The 10,404-nt window shown below is 59.6% G+C and overlaps 1 protein-coding gene across 1 annotated transcript; it reads left to right on the top strand.

Moving 5' to 3' along the window:
* Window positions 1-151: 151 nt before the first annotated feature.
* On the top strand, window positions 152-10,099 carry LOC104694835 (tumor necrosis factor receptor superfamily member 10A-like; the record flags this gene model as incomplete). The annotated part of the gene is made up of 10 exons (XM_039564439.1): window positions 152-553; window positions 4,611-4,743; window positions 5,351-5,479; window positions 5,859-5,973; window positions 7,143-7,228; window positions 7,341-7,421; window positions 7,543-7,583; window positions 8,144-8,245; window positions 8,721-8,790; window positions 8,877-10,099. Coding segments are annotated over 10 exons (1,437 nt in total), but the record flags the coding sequence as incomplete, so codon positions are not given.
* Between the last annotated feature and the right edge of the window lie 305 nt (window positions 10,100-10,404).

Here is a 10,404-nt window from a genome sequence, read left to right as displayed (position 1 = left end):
CTCGGTCGAGCCCGATGAGTGATAGGAAAAAAATGCAAAATGGAGGGAGAAGCAACACCCTGAGGAATCATTCCTGAGGGCTCCCGTGTGGTTCAGGAGCTTCGAAAGTGATTTGGTCACTTGAGGTGTGAGCGATAAAACGAGAAAATAAGTGACGCTAAAAACCAAAAGTTCTGTGAAAGCCAGTTCAGCTTCTCGGGCAAACCAAACCGCACATGAAAACCTCCTGCGGTTTCCCCCGCGGAAGAACACGCTGAGGCTGCACAGAGGGGACCTGCGCTGGGACAGCCCCTTTTACCTCCTCTTCCTCGGTGTCCCGCCCCACTGCTATAAAAATTCCCCCTCCCGGCCTGAGCTGTCCATTCTGCCGACGCCGTGGTTTGGAGCGGCTGTCCCAGAGCGGTGTCGGGACCTGACCCACTCCGTGCCCGCTCCGTGCCCGCTCCGTGCCCGCCTCCGCGCCCGCTCCGCGCCCGCCCTGCGCCTCTGCGCTCTCCGCTCACGATGCGCCGGCTTCCGACGGCGCTGCCTCCCTCTGCTGCTGCTGGTCACGGTGAGTGGGGACGGGGCTCGTGGGGCCCTGGGGACCCTCCGGGAGCGCGGCCAGGGGGTCCGGACCCGGGTCGGGGCTGCGCGGTGCTGTCGCGACATGCCCGGGCTTGCAGCGCCGTGAAGGGGCTCGGAGCGGCGGGGTGGGACGGGGTCCGGCGAGGGGCTGGGGGGGGGTGGGAAAGGTGAGGAGGGGATATCGGGGTGTTTGGGGGCTGCCCTGGTGAGGGTTCAGCCAAGCGGCGGGGGCTGTGTGAGTGAGGGGTGCCCCTGGATGGAGGTGGGGGGGGGTGTGGGGTTACCTGGGGGGCAGCGGCGGATGGGAGGGCGCCTTTCCCAGCGATTGAAGGGCTCGTGTGAGTCGGGGGAAACTGGAGCGTCGGGGGGGCTCACCTGCTCCGGGGGTCGTGGGGGAGCTGGGGGGGGCTCACCTGGTCTGGGGGCGTCAGGGAAAGCAGCGGCGGTGGGGCTCACCTGGCCCGGGGGATGGGGGGGTTGAGGCGATGGGGCCAGGGGGGTTCACCTGGGCAGGTGGGCACCAGGGGGCTCAGCTGGGCCCGGCACAGAGGGGTGGGTTCAGGGTATAGGGAGGACGTGAGGCTGAGGCCGGGGGCGGGGGGAAGCAGCAGCCTGGAAGGGGAATGGGAAGCGATGGGAAAGGCGATCTCACGAGCACACGGCCCGGCGGGGACGGGGAACGGTGATTACAGGCTGCAGGCTGGACCTGGGGCTCGGCTCCCAGGGTAGGGGATTTCCACTCCCTTCGCTCCAAAGCCGAGTTTGCCAGCTCCTGTGGATGTTTTAGCACATCGGGTTGGGATGCGGGCGGCTCGGGGCTGGCCGGTGCAGGAATGCAACTCGCCCGAATGACGACCAAACCCGTGGCACAAAGTTTGAGGATCGCAAACTCCGCCTGGGCATATCATAGCTCCCCGTGGATTGGATGCTGGAGAGTCGGGAAATACCTGAAGTATTCACTTGAAGTCGGGAGGATCCTGCCCTGGGTTTTATTCCAGAGATCTTGCCCTGACTTCTCTCCCGGGGCTGGCCTGTAACCCCACGGCCCTGACGGAGTCCGGCGTGCTCTGCTCCCGCAGCGCTGGAATTACATCAGCACCGCCCATTAACAGGTTTTTAGTGGGAGCTTCTCATCCAGTTCCTTCTCTGCATTTTTTAGCGGAGTTTATTTAGACTGGCCTGATAAAGTCAAGCCTTACTAAACCCATCACCGAAGGCCACGCTCGTAACAGCGTCGTTTATTTTACTTTTTATCCTCCTTTTTTAATAAAGGGGGAGGGGAGCTGCTCGGGCTGATGATTCACCGTGTCATGGTACGATATTGCGTCGGTGTGTCCTCTTTCTCTTGCATCACGACCTGGACACAGGCCACAGGTTTCTGAGGATGAGTGCCCTGGATCACTCAGTTTGCTGGAGCTCAAATTCCACGTGCAGGAATTCCAGGGGAAAATCCCCGCCTGCATCAGCCCCATGTCCTTGGAGCAGATGACATCAGGTGTCTGCCCGGCATCTCTTTTAGCCCTGGTTCTCTCGTGCTGCCTTCAGGGGCTGCGGGGTGTTTCATCCATGTTCATGTCGGGAGCTCAGCGAGGGGTCTGTCCTCACCTGCAGGGTCCAGCTCCTTTTGGGATCACCTCGGGAGAAAAACAAATTGAGGATGGAAGCAGAGAAAGCTCAAAGCTTGATGCTTTCCCGAGCTGTTTCTCCAGACTTGATCCCCCAGAAGGAAGAGGCTGATGAGGGATTCCCGTGGTGCCTCTAATTCCTCTGCCTCCAGGCTTTCTTGGGTTGTTTACTGTGGGTGAAAACTCCTGAATTCTACCGTGGCTTGCCTGTGATGCCTCGATGTGGCTCCTGAAAACAGAGGCCAGACGAGAGTCAGAAAATAAAAGCAGGGATTGATTTGTGGGGCCTTTAAAGGTTCACCCTGGGCAGGCCAAAGGCTCCACCCAAGATGGACTCCGGGTTCCTCAGCCTTTTATAAGTTTGACCCATTTGCATATCAGGGTTAATTCTCCAATTCTAACCTCCGTTAATGATGTAATTACCCCAAGTTTGCCTCTCCTCTTCAGAGGCTTTTAGTTCACACATTTTGGGGGCTGGGACAATGGAGGTGTCCTTGGAGAGCAAACCTAGCGAGGGTTTGTTATGTGTGACCAGCACGAGAGAGCAGCAGCTGAGAGGCCACAGGAAACCTCAGAGTGACCCAGCAGGCAGCGCAGGATTGGAGAAATGTAAAAGTTCAAACCGAAGGCATCACCCACGGCTGGATTTTCCAACCGGTGGTTTGGTCAGGGATGGCAGCAGGGGTGGGTGCTGTGGGCTGATAACTTTATCGTGCACTTGTTGCTGCTCCCTGTAGAGCCGTGAGATCCCACGGCCGAGGGGCCTTTCCAAACTGCCGAGAGCGCCGTGCTGTCGCTGTGATCACCCTCACAGCGTGGCACAGTTCAACAGGCAACAAACATGGATTTTTTTCCCCTTGGGGACAGCATGGAAGTGGGACAAATTGTCCCTTTGCTCCCAGGATTTCCAAGACCAGAGTGGGTGAAGCCCTTGTGGCTGAAGCTCCTCAAGTGAATAAAAAAAAGCACTTTACAAACTTGCGAACGTTCCTAGCTGGGGAAAGAGAAGCAGAGCCAGGACCTGGGAGATGTAGAGCCAGAAGGCGTTGGAGGGACATGGATTTGATCCCTCCAAGTCAGAGTCCGGAGCTGGCCCCGTTCCCGGGCTGGCCGGGGCGCGGGGGCTCTGTGGTGGGCTTTGTCCTCGCCGTGGCCTGGCCGGTGTCAGTGGTGGCTTTGTGGCTCTGCGTCACCCTCTGCAGCCCCGTGACCGTCCCCGACCTGCTGCAGCCAGTTTTGCCTTGTCCTGGCACGGGAAGTGTCCGGAGAGGAGGCGGGACCGGTGCTGGGACAGGGGACAGGACGGCGTCTCTATTGTTTGAGCCATTCCAGGCAGCTCCTGACTCACGGGGGAAATATTGCTTTAAAAGGCAGATTTTACCCTCCGTGTTGGGGAGGGATGGGGGGGGGGGAGGGAAGTACCTCCTGCAGCCCATGTCAGTCCCTGCCACCCGGGGTGGAGGGGCAGGTGCTGGAGGGCAGGTTTATATCCATGGATATCCGTGGGGCAGGTTTATATCCATGGATATCCGTGGGGCAGGTCCATATCCATGGATATCCATGGGGCAGTGCTGTAGGGCAGGTTTATATCCATGGATATCCGTGGGGCAGGTTCATATCCATGGATATCCATGGGGCAGTGCTGTAGGGCAGGTTTATATCCAAGGATATCCGTGGGGCAGGATCATATCCATGGATATCCGTGGGGCAGGTTTATATCCATGGATATCCGTGGGGCAGCCCTGTGCTGGCTCAGACACCAATGGCATTGTCCCCACTGGGGACACTGAGGTGCCCAAAACTCCCCCAAAGCCTGAGGGGACAAATGCTGGCATCGTCCCCCCGCAGTGACCCGGCCAGGGCGGAAGGAGCTGAGGCAGCAGAAAAAGGGCGTGGAGAGCTGGCGGAAATGTGCCTTTTCTTCCTGATCCACGGCAGGATCAGAGGGAAAACGCAGGAACACGAGGCCGTGCTGTCCCCTGGGAGCCCAGAGCGACAACCATGGGGTTTCTTGTGGGCACCTTCCAGCCTTGACACGGGGCCGGTTTCCTCCCACAAACCCGTTCCTCTTCCCGACTCTCCCCTTCCACTCGGGGCTGTTGGTGTGCTCAGAAATTGGGGAAGGAAAAGGGGTCATCAGCGCCTCTTTGCCCTGCTGATAACCGGGCACCTGGAATTCCCCTGCAATCCTCCCGACCTCCTCCGGAGGCTTTGCCAAGGAAAAACCGGCCCTGGTTTGGAGGAAGTGCCTTTGGCTGAGTCAAGGGGAGGTTTGGCCGCTGGCTCCGGCAGCTCTGAGCCATCCCGGAGCTCCTCTCCCACTTCACTGGGCACAGCAGCTCTCGCCCTTCCCTTTCTCCCCTTGCCCCGTGGGTTGGGGTGGTTTTTAACCCAAGTTTTTTCTGTATTTTTGAACAGGCGGCTACTTTGGGAACCAGTGCTGTCACACCGAGGAGCAGGGACAGCTTGGATCTCCTGGATCAAGGCTGGGGAGGGAAGGACGATTACTACCTGGCGGCCAATGGCCTCTCTTGCCAGAAGTGCCCTTCAGGTGAGGTGGTCCCAGTGCTGATCCCACCTCTGCAGCCTCTCTGTGCTCCTGTTCCGTGTCCTCGCTCCTCCTGAGGGGCAGGACAGCTCCAGCTCCCCCCTGCTCCACTGTCAGGGATCTCGGCACTCATTATGGGAATATTTTCCTTTTGTTGGCTCCTCATTTGCCTCTGAGCTTTGCTGGTGGTGGAATCACAGAATCCTTCAGCTTGGAAAAGCCCTCCAAGGCCACCAAATCCAGCCTGTGCCCGATCCCCACCTTGTCACTGCCACTTCCATCATTCCTTGGACACTCCCAGGGATGGGGACTCCAAGCCTCCCTGGGCAATTCCAAGGCCTGGCCACCCTTTCCATGAGGAAATTCCTGCTGCTGTCCACCCTGAGCCTCCCCTGGCCCAGCCTGAGGCCGTTCCCTCTCCTCCTGTCCCTGTTCCCTGCGAGCAGAGCCCGACTCCCCCGGCTGCCCCTCCTGTCAGGGACTTGTGCAGAGCCACAAGGTCCCCCCTGATCCCCCTTTGCTCCAGGCTGAGCCCCTTTCCCAGCTCCCTCAGCCTCTCCTGGGGCTCCAGCCCCTTCCCCATGTGCTCAGAGTTGCCCTTTCTCCTCAGGCACCTACGTTGCAGAGGAGTGTAAAGAACAGAACAGCTCTGGCAGGTGTGTGCCCTGCGAAGATGGGGAGTACATGGAATATCCAAACGCCCTCCGGCAGTGCCGGGACTGCAGGAAGTGCAGGGAAGGTATGAGCTGGAGGGGGGGAGGTGGGACCAGGGCTGATGGCTCAGGCTGGGTCCAGCTGAGCTCTCTAAGAGCACAGTGTCACCTGCAGTGTCCCCAGAGAGTGGCTGGGGCTGGAATTTGTGCAGACCTCCTACATCTGTTGTGCAAAGCTTGGACACGAGACCTCCGCAAGGAGCAGGAGGACGAGGCCCCCAGCAGCACTGGAAGCTGCTGGTGGAGTTTGATCCAGGCACTGCTTTTCCCTTGGTACGGGCAGCTGTGGGGCAGGAAAGGCTGAAACTCAACAGCAGGGAGTGACCTGCTCCTGCCCGGCCCTGCGGCTCAGCTGGGGTCGGAGCGGAGGAGCCGGGATGGAGCCGGGTCCCCTCTGTCCCCCAGATCAGGTGGAGGTGAATGGCTGCCAGCCCACCAGGAACACGGTGTGTGCCTGCAGGAACGGCACCTTCTGCCCGCCCGACCACCCCTGCGAGATGTGCCAGAAGTGCCAGCCCAGGTGGGTCGAGTGACGCGGTGGCTGTTTGGTGACACGGTGGCCATCGGGTGACACAGTGGCCGTCGGGTGACACGGTGGCTGTGGGTGACGCGGTGGCTGTGGGTGACGCGGTGGCCGTCGGGTGACACGGTGGCTGTCGGGTGACGCGGTGGCTGTGGGGTGACACGGTGGCCGTCAGGTGACGCGGTGGCTGTCGGGTGACACGGTGGCTGTGGGGTGACGCGGTGGCTGTCGGGTGACATGGTGGCCATCGGGTGACGCGGTGGCTGTGGGGTGACACGGTGGCTGTCGGGTGACGCGGTGGCCATCGGGTGACATGGTGGCCATCGGGTGACGCGGTGGCTGTGGGGTGACACGGTGGCTGTCGGGTGACGCGGTGGCTGTCGGGTGACACGGTGGCTGTGGGGTGACGCGGTGGCTGTCGGGTGACGCGGTGGCTGTGGGGTGACACGGTGGCCGTCGGGTGACAGGGTGGCCATCGGGTGACGCGGTGGCTGTGGGGTGACACGGTGGCTGCCAGGTGACGCGGTGGCTGTCGGTGACGTGGTGGCTGTCGGGTGACGCGGTGGCTGTCGGGTGACGGGGTGGCTCCCATGTGACGGGGTCCGTGCTGGAGCGTTGCCTTTTTGCCAGCCTGGGAATGAACCTCTGGGTGATTTTAGTGAGGAGATATTATAAAAATGGGTCTTTATTTGGAGGCCTCCAGGGGCAGTTATGGAGGAGCTCCACAAAAGTCTGCTCACATGGGGCGAATACAGTTTTTATAGGTTTTAGGAAATTAGTGTAATTGATAAAAAAGCACCAATTAGGAGGACGGGTGGTGGTGCAATTTCCCCTCAGGTCAAGCGCCTTCTCTGGAGCCCCCCCCAGCACTGGCTGTACTTTCTCCATGAAATGTATCCCCAAGAGTTGTTCTCAACCTTGGTAGCCAGGAAGAACCAGGATAGGATAAAGACCTTGTGCTCTGCGGCGCTCAGAGCTCTGGAATTCGTTTTGTCTTTTTGCTTAGGGAAAGGCCATGGAAAATTCCTGGGAAAACTGGCCACTGATACAATGATCCACAAACACACGTGTAAAGAACACAGGGAATATATAAGGAAAAAAAAACAAAAACCAAAATGGCATCAGAGCTGCAGCTGCTGAGCCCGCCCTGTCTCCCCCTCTCCCAGGTGTCCCGAGGGTCAAGTGGTGCTGAAACCCTGCACACCCTACAGTGACCTCCAGTGCGGTCCTGCCACGGACACCGGCTCCACCCGTGAGTGGGGGAATGCTGGGGGAGGCCAGACGGGCTGAGGGGTGGGGGTGGCAGCTGCTGCTGAGGGGAAACCCGGAGCAAGCTGCCCACACCCCTGTTTTATCTGCTTTAGACTCCTGGACCATCCCGGTCGCGGTCGCGATCCTGCTTCTGGCTGCAATCTGCTTCTGGTGGTGCTGCTGCCGCTCCCCAGGTGGGTGCAGGGGACCCCCGGAGCACCCGCCTGGGCCAGGGGCTCTGCACCGGTGTGGGCTGGGTGGGAAGAGGGCCCTGCCTGGAGGAAGAGGGATCACAGCCCTGTTTCCATCTTCCAGGGGATGGGAGACGCTCGAGCAGGAGGCCCTACGAAATGGTGGTGAGTTCCCGGGGTGGCAGCAGGGGATGGCTCTGCCTGTGGGGTGGGGTGAGGTCCCCCTTGCCCTCTGCTCCCCATGTGGCCAGCAGCTCCTGGGAGGGCTGGAGGAGCAGGGGATGAGGTTCATCCAGGAATTCCTAGGAAGGCTGGAGGAGCAGGGGATGGGTCTCTTCCAGCTGTTTCTGGGAAGGCTGGAGGAGCAGGGGATGAGGTTCATTCACAGCTCCTGGGAAGGCTGGAGGAGCAGGGGATGAGGCTCATCCAGGAATTCCTAGGAAGGCTGGAGGAGCAGGGGACGAGGCTTCTCCCTTTAGGGTTGTGGGAGAGCTGGGCCAAGCAGAGGAGGCTCTCTGGGAGTGCCCTGGGTGCTTCCAGCCCCCTCCTCAGTGCCATTAACCCTTCCCTGGCGGCAGTGCTGGCACATGCAGGGTCTCCAGTGGAGATCCCAGGGTAGGGGAGGGCTTCAAGCTCAGGATGAGCAGGTGATCCATGCCCTTGGATCCCAGGGTCCTGCCTTCCCTGGGTCACCCACCACGGTTTGTGCTTCTCCCCTGGCACAGACCTCCATGTTCCGGAAGCTGCCGTGGTACACAGGGACGGGGGACAATTCCATCAACGAGCGCTTGCAGAGCCAGCAGCAGCACCCGGTGGCAGAGCCCTTGGTACGTGAATGGCACCCTCTGCCCCTTCGTGCTCGGCCACGATCTGATCAGCCTGGGGGGCTTCCAGGGCTGGACCACTCAGGGAGGTGGTGAAGGGTCTCTTGGTGGGATGAGGGTGGTGAAATCAGCTCGTTGCAGTCGAGTGCCAGAGCCCTCGGAGGGTTTAACGCTGATGCTGAGCAAACGCAGCTCGTGTGTCCCCCATCTCGGGGCCTGCTGCCGTCCCAGAGCCAGGAAACACGGATGTCCTGGGGGTGGGGGGGTGGTGGTGTCCTGCCCCAACAGCCCCAGGAGAGAGGGAGAGGGTCTCCAATCCCCACAGATCACACACTGGTGCTGGGGCTTGGTGGGTGCTGCAGGACATCGCCATTCCGGGAGTGAGACCGCCATTCGGGGAGTGACACCGCCATTCCGGGAGTGACATCGTCATTCCAGGAGTGACATCATCATTCCAGGAGTGACACTGTCATTCCAGGTGCCGCAGAGTGGGAGTGAGAGACCCAAGAGGAAGCTGGTTCCAGCGCCAGAGACTGACCCCAAATGCGGTAAGTGCTGGGGCCCAAGGGATGTGTGTGGGGCTGAGATTCCTGCCCCGGCTCGGCCCCTTCTGAGCTGTCCCCTTCCCCTGCAGTGCTGCGGCTCTCCTTTTACATCTTTGCCAAAAAGATCCCCATGGACAACTGGAGGAGATTTGGCCGCAACCTGCACCTGGAGGAGAATGACATCGTCCTGGACAGGACGGAGGACGCCTTCTACCAGATGCTCTACAAGTGGCAGAATAGGGAAGGCACCAAGGCCTCCGTGAACACGCTGCTGGAGACCCTGGACCAGCTGCACCTGGGTGGGGTGGCAGAGGACATCTCCTCCACGCTGGTCAACAATGGGACCTTTCAGTACGAAACGAGCTGAAGGGAGCGGGGTGGAACCTGCGCCTCCCTCCTTTGAGCTAAATCCATGAAATACCTCCCAGAACACTTGAATTTTATCTGCTCATAGCTCTGCTGTGGCTCCTCTCCTTCTGAAGCCATCACAGAGTTCAGCTGAGCCAGGAGGAGCTGATCCCTACACCAAGTACGAGCCTCGGGGTCCCCCCTCTGCTGGAGTTACAGGTTCGACGTTGGTGCTTCCTTGGTGACATCCAAGCTGGTTTCTGGATTTCACTGGGTCAGAGCGAAAAGTCTCAAATCATTTCAAGCTGCTCCTGGGACCACCTCGCTCGGAAGCGCCGGTACTACCCGGATATCCTCGGGATCAGCGCAGAGAAGGACTTCGGCAGGGTTTGAGGCAATCCCTGCGCTTTTTAAACTGGATTGTCCTCGTTCCTCAAAGGATTCCTGGCATTATGAAATGGCTTCTGCTTCTAGAACGTCTCTGAGTAAGCTTCATTCTGCATGCTTGGTGGTTCTGCAAGCTCAGCTGGGGCCTCGAGTTACTTTCTGTGGACTAAGCTGTGTTTTACGTGGTTCTGATTGCTCTTAGGAACCAGTTTGAAACTGGACTTGAAGGGGAGAGTGGGAACAATTGACTTGCACTATGATCACTGGGGTTGCCTGAGGAAAGGGACAGCGCAGGGACGGTCCAGCCCAGCCCCTGCCAGGAGCAGGGACGTCTTCCACTCCACCAGGTTGCTCCAAGCCCCGTCCAGCCTGACCTTGAATGTTTCCTGGGATGGGGCAGCTTATCTGGGCAGCCTCTCTGCCACTGTTTACCCACCCACAACAATTTCGTTGTGAAATCATTCTTCCAAATATCTAATCTAATGTGACCCTCATTCCGTTTGAAGCCATTCCTGTGTCCTGGCACTCCAGGCCCTTGTCCAGAGTCCCTCTCCAGCTCTTCTGGAGCTCCTTTAGGCACTGGAAAGGGCTTGAAGGTCTCCCAGAGCCTTCTCTTCTCCAAGCTGGACAATCCCAGCTCTCCCAGCCTGGCTCCAGAGCAGAGGGGCTCCAGCCCTCGGAGCATCTCCGTGGCCTCCTCTGGCTTTGCTCCAACACCTCTGCATCCTTGTGATGTTGGAAGCTCCAGAGCTGCAGGTGGGGTCTCACCAGAGCTGAGGAGAGGGGAAAAATCCCCTCGTGGCCCTGCTGCTCCCAGGTTAGTTCGGGTTGGTTCCGTGGCCGTGCTGTCCCTGTGTCCCCAGGCAGCGTGGAGGGGTGAAT

This window comes from Corvus cornix, chromosome 22 (genome assembly GCF_000738735.6).
Source record: "Corvus cornix cornix isolate S_Up_H32 chromosome 22, ASM73873v5, whole genome shotgun sequence".
Classification (NCBI taxonomy): Eukaryota; Metazoa; Chordata; class Aves; order Passeriformes; family Corvidae; genus Corvus; species Corvus cornix.
The sequence above is the reverse complement of the archived record's forward strand: the minus strand, read 5'-3'. Positions and strand labels throughout refer to the sequence as shown.